Source organism: Monodon monoceros, unplaced genomic scaffold, assembly GCF_005190385.1.
Source record: "Monodon monoceros isolate NGI ecotype Baffin Bay Population unplaced genomic scaffold, NGI_Narwhal_1 Super_Scaffold_19, whole genome shotgun sequence".
Lineage (NCBI taxonomy): Eukaryota > Metazoa > Chordata > Mammalia > Artiodactyla > Monodontidae > Monodon > Monodon monoceros.
Window position 1 is genome coordinate 53,954,034 of NW_021703775.1, and position 16,421 is coordinate 53,970,454.

A 16,421-nucleotide genomic window follows, 5' to 3' on the forward strand; every position below is an offset into this window, starting at 1 on the left:
TTTTTAAGGAAATAAATTTTATCAATACACATTCCCAGAACTCATACATATATGTATAATATGCATATGCATACATATGCCCATTAATGAAATAAGACAATTGTTTGCACATTGTAAAATTTTTTTATCAGTGACCATACTGTATGTATTCTTACTCAACACTGTTTTTGAGGTTTATCTCTTTGCTACATATAGCCCTAATTCATTCATTTTCATTGTAAAGTAATACTCCATTACTAAATATACCTCAATTCATTCATCAACTGCTTGCTGATGTACTTTTAGGTTTTTTCCAATTTTTCTGCTATTACAATGCTATGATAATCTCACTTACTTTCTGCTTTGCAGCAATTCCCCCATGAACATCATTTACTTTTATAATTCAAAAAATAAAAATAAACTTCTGTCCACTCATTTTCTCAAGAAAAGGGGTTGGGGGGGTGAGGGGGTGGGCAAGGCAGCTAGGGAGCCAGGCTTAGAACTCTCAAAGGACAGACTTACACCTAGCCAACAGACATTACTCACACGTGGGTGCAATTAGAGGAGCACATTATTACTGACACCTGAATAATCCCTGACTAGCTTAAAGGAGATCACTGCTTTAATTAAAGATATGGGATTTCGGGTGTTGAGTTTCTACTTTATACTTTTCTGTAGTGCTTACATTTTTACAAGGAGCATTTATTTTCTTAATCAGTAAAAATAAATCTATTTTCATTTTTAAAACAGAAACTAATGATAATAAACCATATTATTTAGGAAGAGGTGTGATATATATTCGACTTTCTTACACAGTTAGAAAAAGAAAAATACAACCAATGAAAAATAGAACACAAAAAAAGGAAAATTCATAAAATTTCTATAAATTCTTTTATAAAAAGAAAAGACATCTCTTGACTCCACAGCGCCATACTCACCGTGCTACAACTAAAAATTGGTCAATCTGTCGATCTGTAAGTGGGCTATTTGGGTCCCAAACTTTCACTTCCAATTTTGACTGTTCCCTCTCATCTGATTCTCCTGTCCAAGAACAAAGAAAATGGAGTCCAGTTACTCACAAGGCACATACATTGTCACATATGATTGATGACTGAGGTCACCAAAGCATTAAAAGTATAAGGTAAATGTACATGGTTTGCATACATTCTATCAGACAGCAGACAGCAGATGTAGAACACTCTGTAAAGTGAACGCTGATGATAACACAGCCAAACCGACCATATGATGTCTTCACTTAGTCATTAACATGTCTTTCCTGGGTATTTGTATGCGTGAGGCCCCAAGCCTCACTAAGGGATATAGAGACAGAAAAGAAAGATGCTCAAGTTATGATAAAACTTACTCATAAATAACTATGATACACATGAAAAGAAACAGATGTCACAGAGACGTACAGATATGACCATAAGATCCTGAAGATTAGAGAAATCATTTCAGGCTAGTTAGGGAAGGATGTCATGCACTCCTGCTAAGAACTGAAGGGTATGAATGCACTGGCAGGGGGAGAGAACTTAAAGAAATGAGAATGGTGCTCGCTTTGGCAGCACATATACTAAAATTGGAATGATACAGAGAGGATTAGCATGGCCCCTGCGCAAGGATGACAACACGCAAACTCGTGAAGCGTTCCATATTTTTTTGTGACCACCTAGAGGGGTGGGATAAGGAGGGTGGGAGGGAGGGAGGCGCAAGAGGGAAGAGATATGGGGACATATTTATATGTATAACTGATTCACTTTGTTATAAAGCAGAAACTAACACACCATTGTAAAGCAATTATACTCCAATAAAGATGTTAAAAAAAAGAATATATCAGAACAAATTTGGCAGAAATTATCAAAAGACTGTTGTAAATAATAAAAGAATTGATTAAAATTTAAAAAAAAAGAAATGAGAATGTGAACAAAGTCATGGGGCTTTAAGGTGTGGTAGAAAAGTAGCTAATTTTGTCAGGAGTACATCAAGGGGAATGAGAATAGATAGCTAAAAGAAGTGGGTTATGAAAATATTACTGAAGATTCTGCACAGATTTTCTGAATAGATTTTTATTTGGAGGTAATAAGCCCTTGCCTTTTTAGTAGTAGAGTGACAAAACCAGAAACAAATTTCACATCCAACACTTAGCAATGGAATAATTTTCTCTACAGAGATACGTGATATAGACAGGGAGATACGGTATTGACAGTGACAATAAAGAGCTAAGAGAGAATATTTAGAAATGACAGTGACAGACTGGTATAATGGGTAGGTTTCCAGTCTTGAGAACTACATAGATAGTGCTGGCATTAACAGAAAGAAGGAAACAATCAAGAGGTTGAGGAAAAGACTGAGGATAATACAGGATGTTTTGTTTTAGGAACGTCTCAAGAGGAGATATAACCATCAGGCAAGACTCAATGTTAGGATAAAAGATGGTAATGGAAAACAGACTTGGGAGTTGATTGGATTCCAATCTACAGCTATGAATTTCCTATCAGGCTAGGAATTGGTTTGGGCTATGTTTTGCTTTTGATCACTGCATCTATAATATCAGGCAGAGAGTCTTGCACTGATTGACATACTAGGAGGCTGAACATCCCTTGGTGACTGATGAATCCAGGCTATAAGCTTATTAATGTGTTCCCTACTAGAATGGGAGCAAGCAGGTATTGAGGCTCAAAAGGAGAAAGCAGGAGGGCAGAATCAGCCAGCCCAACTGCAGTCTCCTAAGTCAGCCACTGCTGTCAGGTAGGCGGCCTGCCCATCCTGCTCCTTGTTCAAAGACAGGTAGGTAACGAAAAAGTCAATTGCCATCCCCAACATAAAGAAGCACAAGCAGACCAGAGTGAGTGCTAGTCCAAAGACATATCAAGTGTTTAAAAGGATTTCGTTTTTCATTGCTTTTGCTTACAATGCATGTGACCACCTAGAGGGGTGGGATAGGGAGGGTGGGAGGGAGACGCAAGAGGGAGGAGATATGGGGATATATGTATATGTATAGCTGATTCACTTTGTTATACAGCAGAAACTAACACACTATTGTAAAGCAATTATATTCCAATAAAGATGTTAAAAAAAAAGATTCAATTGGTTCATTTTTAAAAACCATTTACAAACCCAAACGTTTGTAAACTGCATGAAACTTTTGAAAGGAAAATGACACAATTATACTCCCCAGTATCTCCAAGAAATACATGTTAAGTAGGATAAATAGTAAAATAGAAAAGAAATATAATAATAATTATCTGCATTTTTAAATAATACAAGATGAAATGATGATGCTATTCAGTATTAAGTCCCTTCTATTATATATTCTAGAATGTAAGGGTAAAACGGATATTTACTTTTCAAATTTAAGTCAGTTAAATTGATAAACTTCAATCCTATCCATACATTCTGCAGCATACAGAGGAAAGATAATTCAGTGTAAGAATGCTAAATAAATTTGCTATAAACAATAATAAAACACTCCTGAATGCATTTCTACTAACAACTAAAACATACAATACCATGGGATGAGAACAAAAATAACAAGAACATAAAAAGAATATAGAATGTTCTATTCAAACAGTCACTCTAGGGAATTCCCCATTTTGGATTCATCATATCATATAATTACATTTATATCAATTTAATCACTTTTTCACAAGGGAAAAACTTTTAAGAAGCTTTGGAATCTGTATAATGAAAGCCTCAACTAAGCTGTCAGCACTCTGTAGAATGGTCTTGGGAAATGTATGAGCCAGAGACTGAACCAAGAAGAATTCTAGGCTCTGGTCATGTTCATTCCAGTCACTGCAATAATCTCACTTTCCTCCTCCATTTATGATAATCTAGGCAATTACAATCTGCTCTAGTCCCACACCAGCCCATGAAGCTCGCTCTCTCTGTGAATTCCTACCAAATGTATTTACCAACTACTTACACGATTATATATAGCATCCAATTTTTTGCTTCATACGTTCCTCTTCATAATTTTGAAGAAATGTAGATTCAACAATGATTTTATATGTGTTAGCCCTAATCCTTCAGCTATATTTTAAGATTTCTAGAAAATAATGGCAAAGTACTTCTTCTGTATACCCTCAAAGAGCACAGACCATTGTTCAAAGACTGAAGAACTAGGGCTGGATGGATCTGTCATCCTATAGACCCTTTGCTGGACAACTAGAAATATTCTTTGTTCTAAATATAATTCATTTTCTCTGTAACAACCATCAGAGTATATTATATTTAATTCAGAAACACAGAAGGCTGCCATTTATCACCATTTTTATTAATGTTCTGAAAGTTCTGGGCAATGTTTTAAGTGATGCATCAAAGGATAATAGGTTACTAGAAACAAATACTGTATGATATCACTTTATGTGGAATCTTAAAAAGCCAAACTCATTAAAACAGAGCAGAATGGTGGTTACCAGGGGCTGGAAAGGGGGTGGGGTGGAGGGGGATGGGGAGAGGTTGTTTAAGGGTTGTTCCAACCGCTAGGTAAGTAAGTTCTGGAGATCTAATGCACAGCACAGTGATTACAGACAATACTGTTATTATAAACTTCAAAGTTGATAAGAGACTAGATCTTTGTTCCCACCACAATAAAGAAGTGATAATTATGACACGATAGATAGCTAATGCTATGGTGGTAACCAACCTGCAATACCTAAATGTAATCAAATCAACAAATTAAACATACACAGTGTTATATGGCAATTATATCTCAATAAAAATAGATTTTAAAAATAAATTACAAGAAAGGCACAATAAAAAATGAATATATAAAACCCAATGGCATTCCAAAGAGAATGAAAACAAAAATGTAAAAAAAAAAATCACATATATTATGGCAACAAAAATATAAAATACTAAGAAACAAAATTGGAAGTATGTTTATATAAAGAAATTACAAAACTTTCAGAGAACATAACATGACTTAAATAAAGAAGATTTTAAAATCTTAAGGCTGTCATTTTTGTACAAGTACTTGAAGTTAAATTTAACAAAATTTAGTTCTGAAAGCCCACAAAATAACTCGAATATTAATCTCTACAAATCAAAGAATATTACCATTATTAAAAGAGTAATATAAGAGGATCCTCCAAACTGGGTGGGATTATAATATATAGCAACAGTAGTCAAACAATGTGGTACTGGCACAAAAATAAACAGAATCAAAACCACAGAAATAGACCAGGTAATATAATTCATATTTGAAAATTTAAATATTACTATAACTATGTAAATATTAACTAACATTTATTCAGTGCTTACTATGTCCCCAAAACCCTTTACAGTAGGGTTCCTCTGTACACAGTGTGCACTGTTGACACTTTGGGCCAACAACTCCTTGTCATGGGGGCTGTCCTGTGCATTGTACTATTTTCAGCAGCAGTCCTGATCTCCACCCACTAGAAGCCAGTAGCATCTCCCCCTCCCCCCAGGTGTGGCAACCAAAAATGTCTACAGACATTGTCTAATGTCCCATGGAAGACAAAACTGCCCTGGGTTACGAACTACTGCGCTCACATGGTTGCAGCCGATATCTGCTTACACTTACTTGTTATGGTCTGGTGTTTTTAAGTTAATTAACATCTACCACATTGCGGAAAACACATTCTGCAAAATTACACACTTGAAAATAATAGTGTCTACGGAAAAACAGGACAAAAATTTTAAAACCTAAGAACCAGAGCACTTAAAAAAAAAAAAGTAACAATCATAACAAAAATACCAACACAGTTAAATCTCCACTGACATTTGCACCAAGCACAAAGGTCAGTCAATCCTTTATCTTCTTAAACCCTGGACTTATGCTTCCTCCACCGAGATGTAGGTCATTGTGTACAGTTTCAACAAAATAAAAAATAAAATCTAGGGTATAGGTTTTTATAAACACTGGGGAAGATATTTTTCATTCCTTTATCTGTAACTCTAAGATGCGCCATATACTGTTTTTTTTTTCTTAAACGCTCTTCATCTGTGAGAATAACTGTTTAGAAAAGCCTCAGATGAACTGACCATTTCCACACTATACTGACATTTTTCTATTGACTGTATATGAGCTAATTCAAGTTTAAAAGGCATGTATTTTAGCATAAGAGAGTATTCTAATTTAATTCTTTAACTTTCAAAGAGAGACACACCCTAAATTCCCAAATACAGACAGGAGTTATTTAATTAGGAGCAGTAGACAGTTGGTGGCCCGGGAGAAGCAACTGTAATAGCGAACACTGAGCAGCAGGTGCTGTGCTAAATGCTTTACAAGGACTTCCCTGGTGGCACAGTGGTTAAGAATCCCCCTACCAATGCAGGGGACACAGGTTTGATCCCTGGTCTGGGAAGATCCCACATGGCACGAAGCAACTAAGCCCGTGCGCCACAACTACTGAGCCTCCACTCTAGAGCCCGCGAGCCACAACTACTGAGCCTGCGTGCCATAACTACTGAAGCCTGCCGCGTGCCTAGAGCCTGTGCTCCACAACAAGAGAAGCCACTGCAATGAGAAGCATGCGCACTGCAATGAAGAGCAGGCCCCGCTCGCCACAACTAGAGAAAGCCCGCGTGTAGCAACGAAGACCCAACATAGCCAAAAATAAATAAAAATAAAATAAATTTTAAAAAATAAAAAATGCTTTACAAGAATTACTTCTTTTGATCATCACAACACTATGATGTATGCACATACATTATGACTCACTTTTTAAAGAGGAAGAAATGGGAACTTGGAGAGGTTAAATAATTTTCCCAAGGTAACTCAGCTAAAACACAGTACAGCCAGATTTTACTCAAAACTGTGAATCCAAAGTCATTTTTGTTTAATAATTTTTTTTTTTTTTTTTGTGGTACGCGGGCCTCTCACTGCTGTGGCCTCTCCCGTTGTGGAGCACAGGCTCCGGACGCGCAGGCCCAACAGCCAAGGCTCACGGGCCCAGCCGCTCCACGGCACATGGGATCCTCCCGGACCGGGGCACGAACCCGTGTCCCCTGCATCAGCAGGCGGACTCTCAACCACTGCGCCACCAGGGAAGCCCCCTTGTTTAATAATTTAATGTTATAATACTTTTAACAGTTACAAAGTTTAATATGTAAATAATTTCTTAAAATTCCAATTTTACAATACAGCTAAATAATAATTCAAAACTTACTACATATGACATCTTTTTTCTATGGAAAATTCTCTAGGTAGTTATTCAAACTCAATAAAGATTTAAAATCTAAAAAACAAACCTTCACCTTCACTTGCAAGCTACATACTGATCTTTCCAGACCTCAAGAGTTTGCTAGATGGTGGGTAGCCATAAATGAATTTTAAAATTCTAAAGCCACAAAAAAGAAATATTCACCAGCAAGACAAATGCCACAACAATGTCTTAAATTCATCAGGACACATTCACAAAGAAAGCAAGCCTGTAATATATTCTGGCACCGAGCTGATGCTTCCACCTACTCAGGATATTAATTCAAGTTCTACATCCCATGCCAATGCAAATTGGAGTGGGTACTGGTCTAAACGTACCCACTCAAGAGTATCAAAAGGGTTAGTAAGCACAGACTGCATCAAGTCCTAAATGTCTGTTCTTGAATATGATGTTTTCCATGATTTAATTCCCCTGCAAACAGGTACTGGCTGTGTATGAAAGTTTCTATGATGGCAGTGTCTGTGTTTTTCAAGTGTGGTTTAACTGCTGGAGTACCTATCTGCCACCCTACTCCTTCTTCCCAGAAAATATACTAATTAGAAGAAGGGGGTTCTTTAAATCTTGCATCTAGTTGGTTTCCTGATTACAAGTGAAAAAAACGTTTTGGATACGCTAAATGCTTTAAGTTGAAATAAGAGCCCAAAGTGACTTTATGTTGAAAAATACAATGTTTTTCATTGCTAAAGATGAACACGTATAAATAAAGCTAACAAGTTATAAACTTGGGACTTCCCTGGTGGTGCAGTGGTTAAGAATCCGCCCGCCAGTGCAGGGGACACGGGTACGATCCTGGGAGGATCCCATATGCCGCGGAGCAACTAAGCCCATGTAGCACAACTACTGAGCCTGCGTTCTAGAGCCCGCGTGCCACAACTACTGAGCCCACGTGCTGCAACTACTGAAGCCCGTGCACCTAGAGCCTGTGCTCTGCAACGAGAAGCCACCACAATGAGAAGCCCACGCACAACAAAGAGTAGTCCTTGCTCATCGAAACTAAAGAAAGCCTGCACACAGCAACTAAGACCCAAAGCAGCCAGAAAAAAAATAATTAAATAAAATAAACTTAACAAGAAATATATAAAATCTGTATTAAAACAAAACAAACAAACAAAAAACTTCCACAAGACCCAAAAGTAGCCTTGAACAAAGAGAAAGAATCCCTTGTGTCTGGATAGGATGTTTCAAAATCATCAATATGTCTGTCTAAATTAACTTAAAAATTAACTGCATCCCCAATAAAAACAGGAAGGAAGATTTTTTTTTCTGGTGTTAGTCAAGCTTGGAAAAATAAGAGGGGAACTAGGCTCACCAGATATTAACACATACTACAAAGCCTCTATAATTAAAACATGGGTTACTAGAGCATGAACAGACAGACAGACCAGGGGAATAGAACAGAAACCTCAGAAGCAGACCTAATATTATAAAATAATCAATCACCTCCCAAAGTAATCTTAATATTAATACAATTTCAATCAGAATCCTAACGAAATCTGGAAAGGAAGACATTGGCAAATTGATGATAAACTTTGACAGTAAGAAAAAAAAAACTCATCGACATGAGAACCCTGCCACAACCAAGAAATTTTAAAGAACAACTGAGGGGAAACTTGCCCCACCATTAAACACATAAATAGATAAAATAAACTTGGATCTATCACACAATGGAGTACTACAGAACATAATTTCATGGATCTCTATACATATTTATATAACAAACAGTCTGGGAGAACATGTTAAATTAATAACAGTGGTTAATAGTGGGTTCGAAGGGATGATCTGAGGGACTACTACTTTTTGTTTCCAATATAATTACATTTTCTACCACAATTCATACTGCTTGCAATAAAATAAATTTTAAGATTTAAAAAATGGGAAAAGGCAAAGGGAAAACAGTAGAGCCCCTTCGTTGTACTATGTTACAAAGGGACTTCATCATAAGCGCTTCTAACTGCAAGGACTGGGGGTTTTGACTGTGCAACAAAGAGACAGGATTCTAATCGGCACAGTGGCCTTCAAGTTGATTCTCTGAATCCTAAGGTTCAGTAAGGTACCTCAAGAGACTCAACAGGGCCTTCTCTTCCACTTCACCCACAACAACCTGACTTTCTTATTTAAGGTCATACTGCGTAATAAGAAAGGGTTCTATTGCCTAAATAAAGTTTGTAAACCACCCACCCGGAAGACTACTAAGAGAAACACAATGTTAAAGGCAATTAGTACTTGTTAATGAATTATAAGATCTATTATATTAATGAATATTTAGTCACAACTGGTGTAACTGCCCAAATGCCACAAGCTGTTAAGAATCTTTCCTTTTACCTGGAAGAAGAACCTCAAGGTTCTTACCCTCAAGAATTCCAATCCTTATTGAGAAGTACTGTAGAATAAATTATTGCATTTTATATATGATTTCGTTTCCTAAAATAATTTTTTAAATTCTAAGCTAGGTAGATATGCTTTCCAAATTACTAACTCTAACCAGCTTTATGCTTTTCAGGGGCAATATCATACGTAAAAGTTTTGCAGATAAGTGGGAACTCATGAGGTTCCATGATCTGATTTTTATGCCCCCCGTTACTTGAAATATCCCAACTTTATTACTTGGTTCAGCATTTATCTTTACATGAGCAATATACAAAATTTTCTAGGCTTTCTATACACCTAGGCTTATGTCAGTGCTCAAGAAAGAACCAAACATAAAAAAAAAAAAATTAGGGAGTTCTCCGGGGGTCTAGTGGTTAGGATTTGGAGCTTTCACTGCCATGGCCCAGGTTCAATCCCTGGTCAGGGAACTGAGATCGTGCAAGCCACGGCGCACCCAAAATAAAAATAAATAAATTAAAAAATAAAATACTTCAATAAAATATATATATAAATTAAAAAGCACAACATTGTAAATCAACTATACTTCAATAAAAAATATATATAAATTTTTTTCTTATGAAAAAGAGAGGACCACACAATCAACAGCTCAGGCAGTCCAAAATTTTAAAAGTCAAATAATAAAAATAGCACACAAGATTACATGAACGACACAGTCTGCACAGTTTGACAAGGGGAGAGATCAAAGTTCAGGGAGGAGTAACAAAGGGCTGCTTAGGGGATGTAGAACTCGGGTCAGGCGACAAGCACACATGAGCACCAGGGTCACTCCTGGCTTTTGGCCTGTGCATAGATGGACTTGCTGAACTATCTCACCAAGAGTGTATACATTTGCCCCAAACTCAAAGAACTGTCACAAAAGAGGGTGAAATGTACTACATATAAATTATACCTTAATTAAAACAAGGAAAAAAAATACCTGTAAATAATTACTTGGAAGACAATTACCATTTTGCATAAAATTTCAGAAACACATGCCTTATGACTTAGCAATTTCATTTCTGGGAACATATTTTCCAGTTATATCCAGAGTACAAAATTATGCATTATATAAAGGATACAATGCAGCACTATTTGTAAAACTTAAAAATCAAGTGTTTTTAAAAATAAAACAATAAATATTTAGTGAACACTTACACGTAGTGATAAAAGTCTAAGATCAAACATTAAGGACTATAAAACAGCCAAAATTATTTCTGGAAGAAAAGATGGTTTGTACAGAACAGAATGCTAATAAACGCAATCTCTCAGCCTATAATAAACCGAGTCACTACTTACAATTTCTTCAAAAAAAACTTCTAAACACAGATGAGTGCAGACGTGGCATTCTGTTCTCAAAGCTTAGTCATTACTGACTGACCTTTCCTTGTACTGAATTCATGAAAATGCAGAAGTCTGCAACCTGTTATTATTCACAGTCACCTCACCTACCCACCACTGACAATGACAACACAACTCTATCCTGAGTTGATTTAACTTTTCTGCATATACTTCCTATAGGTAAGGCAAGGTAAAGAATGCTAATTATATAAACCTTAAGGGATAAATTCTAAACTTCTGTATGACAAAAATTCTCAATTTCTGTATAACAAAAATAAATAAAACAAATTTAAAGTCATTAACATTTTTTAAGTGAGGAGGCAGGCAAAGGGCAAATACTTTTATATTTGTTTACCTTTAATATGCAAAATACTCTTGCCAATACATATAAATAACCAAATAGAAAATACACAAGAAATTTACAGAAGAGCAGTAACGGAAAGCATAAGTAACTTTTAAAAATTAAAGAAAAAAAAAAAAAAACAGTAACAACAAAAAAAATGAAAAGCCAAGACAATAATATCACAAAATGGGCAAGGGGGTTTCTTTAATAATCTATTGGTGGAAGCATGTGGTTCACTCATATGAAAATTAACAGCCTTTTTGAAGGGCAAAGAACCATTTTCAATATCTTCCAGGGAGCTATGCTTGAAAAATATTTACACAGCATAAGTATATGTAAAGCTTTTCTAGAAGCATCATTTGTAATATCAAAAAATGTAAACACCTAAAAGTCTGTCAATAGGGTACTGATAAGGGAAATAAATTGTGGCACATCCATGCAGACTTAAGAACTCTACAGTCACTGAAAAGAATAAAGCCACTCTGCTCATCAGGAAAGATGCTAAAGATACACTATTAACTGAAAGAAGCAACTGCAGAGCAACGTGCAACTTGCCATCCCACAAAGACCACACCTGAATGGGTTACGAGCCAGAGCCTGTACCAAAAAAAAAAATACCCTGAGCAATATTAGTAACTAAATATGGGTTTGGAAAGAAGGGAAGGGGGTGGTGTTCATTTTCTATATTACACGTTTCTTTGTGTTTTATTTTTTAATGGTAAGAATGTTTTACTTTTGAAATCAGAAAATAAAGGTTTTAAGTATATAATTATGGCAGAAGAAAGAAAAGTCTTGCTAGGAAGATCTGTGTTTAAAATGCAAAGCTCTGAATCTCTCTGGTATAGAAACTACGCAGATCAGCCAAAATCCCCACCAAAATGTAAATGTTCACTAGATTGCAAGGCTACCATAGATAGATGACATTAAGGCACTCAGGATCTCAAGGCGTGAGCGTGTCACACTGAAGCACAAGTTCAACAACACTAACATTCTTAAAGTTGTATTTAAAAGAAAAACACAGGCAGAAAACTCATGAAAGTGTGAAATAAAAAATGAATAACTGATCGATTAAATTATTTTTCATTGCCGTTTGTTGTATTTCTGAAGTTGGAAGAGCCCGTTACTTTTAAACTTTAGCCTGAAAGTTGTTTCTTCCATATGAGGAACATATTTGAGTTTCAAGGTACATTTGTTTTCATAGGATTTGCAACCCAAAGGAAAACATACCTTCTAAGAGCATTTCTGGAATGTCTGCTTGATATCTAGGTCCCACTCTGATTTCACCTTTGTCAGCTAACAGTGTTTTCACTGAGGGATCATAGACCAATGAGTAGAAAAAAGTATCCTGGAAAAAAAAAAAAAGACAGAAAATACCTAGGTAAACATAATTCCTTCTACTTTTTATAAAGCAATAAATCCAATGTCACAATAATGAAACCATAAAACTACAGAGTAGGGCTTCCCTGGTGGTGCAGTGGTTGAGAGTCCACCTGCCGATGCAGGGGACACGGGTTCGTGCCCCGGTCTGGGAAGATCCCACGTGCCGCGGAGCGGCTGGGTCCGTGAGCCATGGCCGCTGAGCCTGCGCATCTGGAGCCTGTGCTCCGCAATGGGAGAGGCCACAACAGTGAGAGGCCCGCATACCGCAAACAAACAAAAAAAAAGAAAAAATGTCCCTTTAATTCTGTAAAAACAAAAACCTATGTGTAATAAAGATTTTGGGAAAACAAACACTATGTAATTATAAAGCTTAAATACTGAAATATTATCAATAGTAAAATATTTTCCCCACAACACAAATGATAAAAGTCACATAAAACTACAAAATGTGGAATAGCCTTGCTTACTAGAATTTCCTCCCTTCAATGAAGTGCTTGCTCTAATTCAACCTGCTAAAAATGTTTAAAATGTTTCTTGAAGTTTACAGAAAAAAAATATTTTTAGTTGACAAAGTTTATTAGGATTCCAGGGAAGAAAGCAGACCACCAATGGTAAAATCTCATCTGCAAACAGTCTAAAAGAAATGCTATTTATTTAAAAGGAAAAAAAGGGAGGAGGACCAAGTATACTGAAGTCATTTATTTCATAAAGCCAAAAACAGTTCTTCCACTACCAACTAAATCACGTGCTATACTTTACAAGCTTTTCATTACCAAGCAAAAGAGACAGACAGACATGGGAGTTTTTGCCAACTTTTATCTCAGTTAACCAGAAAAATAAAATTAACTGAATGCAGTCCAGTCATTATACTTTTACCATAATACTGCTATCACTGTGCAATAATTTGTTAGAAGAAGAAATAATACAAAAGTATGGGCTTCTTATGAAATAGAGGGAAAACCAAAAACAAGTATAATTGTGAATTACCTCTTTATCAAGATATGACAATACAGACTCTGTCTCATTCAGAAGGGCAACACTGCATTTCCCCCTGTTGAAAGAGGAGAAAAGTGAATAAATAAAGGCCACCTCACCCTCACAGTGATGATATATACAAAGTTAGGAATATTCAAAATGTAAAGGTGGTATTAAGAAACTAGATGGCTTTTAGGAAAATCTATATATGTATATACTTGGACTCTCTACCATCTTGGTTTTGTGTAACCTAAAAAATAAGGCTGTGTTTGTAGACATTTATTGAGAGGCTAATCTGGGGAAGGAACAATGTTAGGCAGTAAATCCTTGTAACATAAAACACTTTATAGGTATTTCCTAATTTTTCAAGAAAAAAAAGAAGAGTACAATGCAATATTCAGACTAAGAGCTAGTTTCTGAATCTGTAAAGAGTTAATATGAGGTAATTTTATACAAGGGATTTTCAAAGACAACAACACCATGCAAACCAGTGCCTGAAATAACCTTCAAATTTTTAAAGTAGCCACTGCATATGAGAACCTAAAATAATATACATTCACATCAGGATTAAGTAACTTACCTTTATTGAAACTGTTCTAAAGACTAGTTAAAATTTAAATACAAGAAACTCCTGTAGAGCAAGGAGCAAATAAGATTCATGGACCTTGAAGTCTCATGGCATTTACCTTTGATAATAGCTGGGTGTGTGCTTGGAAAAGAAATGTCTATTTTAAAAAAGGCTTACAGGACATGGAAGCAACCTAAGTGTCCATCGACAGATGAATGGATAAAGATGTGGCACCTATATACAATGGAATATTATCAGCCATAAAAAGAAACGAAATTGAGCTATTTGTAATGAGGTGGATGGACCTAGAGAGTCATACAGAGTGAAGTAAGTCAGAAAGAGAAAGACAAATACCGTATGCTAACACATATATATGGAATTTAAGAAAAAAAAATGTCATGAAGAACCTAGGGTAAGACAGGAATAAAGACACAGACCTACTGGAGAACGGACTTGAGGATATAGGGAGGGGGAAGGGTGAGCTGTGACAAAGCGCGAGAGAGGCATGGACATATATACACTACCAAACGTAAGGTAGATAGCGAGTGGGAAGCAGCCGCATAGCACAGGGAGATCAGCTCGGTGCTTTGTGACCACCTAGAGGGGTGGGATAGGGAGGGTGGGAGGGACACACAAGAGGGAGGAGCTATGGGGATATATGTATATGTATAACTGATTCACTTTGTTATAAAGCAGAAACTAACACAACACTGTAAAGCAAGTATACTCCAATAAAGATGTGTATGTATGTATGTATGAATAAATGAATAAATTTTTTAAAAAAGAGGTAAAAAAGGCTTATCTAGACCTGAGAAAAATCAGGGTTATTCAGGTAGTTGTATTTATTACCACTTTTAAAATTATCCTCCCAGCTTGAAAACTTCAATATAGCTACAAATTTGACAGGAGAATTTTGATAGACTATTCAAGTTACAGATATTGGTCAGGGCTCACAAAATATTTTTTAAATGTCATAATATCATTTGATTTTCTAAACAAAAGTCACTACTTGCTCCCCATGAAATAGCCTGCAAAAACAAAAGCATCAAATATACATTAAATAGGAAGCTTGTTGTTAGATTATCAGAGTGAAATACAATTCAAAGGAAAAAATTTCCAAAAGCAAAACTTTTGCAAAAGTAAAATATTAACACATAAGTAAAAAATTATAGTTTACTAAAAAAAAAAAATATTATAGTTTACTAAACATTTTGCAACTGTATATTCCTTATATCTAAAAAAAGATTTCCTCTCATCAAAACACCTTTCTCTGTTAATCATCTTAGGTTGTTATCGCTTCAAAAGATTTCTCTCAGGGACTTCCCTGGTGGCGCCGTGGTTAAGCATCCACCTGCCAATGCAGGGGACATGGGTTCGAGCCTTGGTCCAGGAAGATCCCACAGGCTGCAGAGCAGCTAAGCCCGTGCACCACAACTACTGAGCCTGCGCTCTAGAGCCTGCGAGCCACAACTACTGAGCCTGCGCGCCTAGAGTCCGCGTTCCGCAACAAGAGAAGCCACCACAATGAGAAGATCCTGCACCACAACGAAGAGTAGCCCCCGCTCACCGCAACTAGAGAAAGCCCGCTTGCAGCAAAGAAGACCCAATGCAGCCAAAAATAAATAAATAAATTTATTTTTTTAAAAAATAAGATTTCTCTGTGAGCATGTGGTATTTCCATATTATCCTGTCAAATCTCTAATTTGATTACCAGGAGCTATAAAGGTTTTCTGCTTTTCTAATATATTTTATTCATGCATATTACTGAAGCAGAAAAATTAACATTATTACTTCAATGCATATGTAAAGTCAACAATTACATGACAAGCTCTTACAAAGGACAGAATTACGAGCAGGGAAATGGCTCTGTTGCTGTTACCGCATCTACAGCTGCCATAGAAGAACCTCTTATGACCTGTGAATACATGCTCATACATGCAAGAGTGCTTAAGCAACAAACGGGATTTCCAAAAATAGTTTCATTTGCTTCTCTTGCCTCAATAACTGCTGACAAAGCAGTATTTCTAACATTTAATACTTAATCACCTAGAAAAAATTTTTTTTTAAGTTCTCTAAAGTCAGGTTTGTTTTTTTTTTAAATGGAGAGGAGCAGATGCTGTAAATGTTATTCTAATAGATATCACTTGAATTTTATAGGATAACAGACACTGAAAATTCATTAAAAGAATATAGCATAGGGCTTCCTTGGTGGCGCAGTGGTTGAGAGTCCGCCTGCCGATGCAGGGGACACAGGTTTGTGCCCCAGGTCTGGGAAGAT

At 36.2% G+C, this 16,421-nt stretch overlaps 1 protein-coding gene and 1 non-coding gene across 12 annotated transcripts in view; one reads left to right on the forward strand and one right to left on the reverse strand.

Moving 5' to 3' along the window:
* The window catches only part of MTA3 (metastasis associated 1 family member 3), a 172,934-nt gene that overhangs the window by 80,204 nt on the left and 76,309 nt on the right, over positions 1–16,421 (reverse strand). For all 11 annotated transcript variants that reach the window (XR_003794878.1, XR_003794875.1, XR_003794877.1 and 8 more), the window contains exons 5-7: positions 13,588–13,651; positions 12,448–12,565; positions 918–1,020 (exon numbers count right to left, since the gene is read on the reverse strand). Coding sequence is in view for 7 of the 11 variants with exons in the window: in XM_029231778.1 (XP_029087611.1) it covers positions 918–1,020; positions 12,448–12,565; positions 13,588–13,651 (285 nt within the window). In the remaining 4 variants the exon portion in view is untranslated. The remainder of the gene's footprint in view (positions 1–917; positions 1,021–12,447; positions 12,566–13,587; positions 13,652–16,421) is intronic.
* Positions 1,529–1,638, forward strand: LOC114901173. Its single transcript, XR_003795054.1, has one exon. It is a non-coding gene; the product is annotated as a U6 spliceosomal RNA (small nuclear RNA).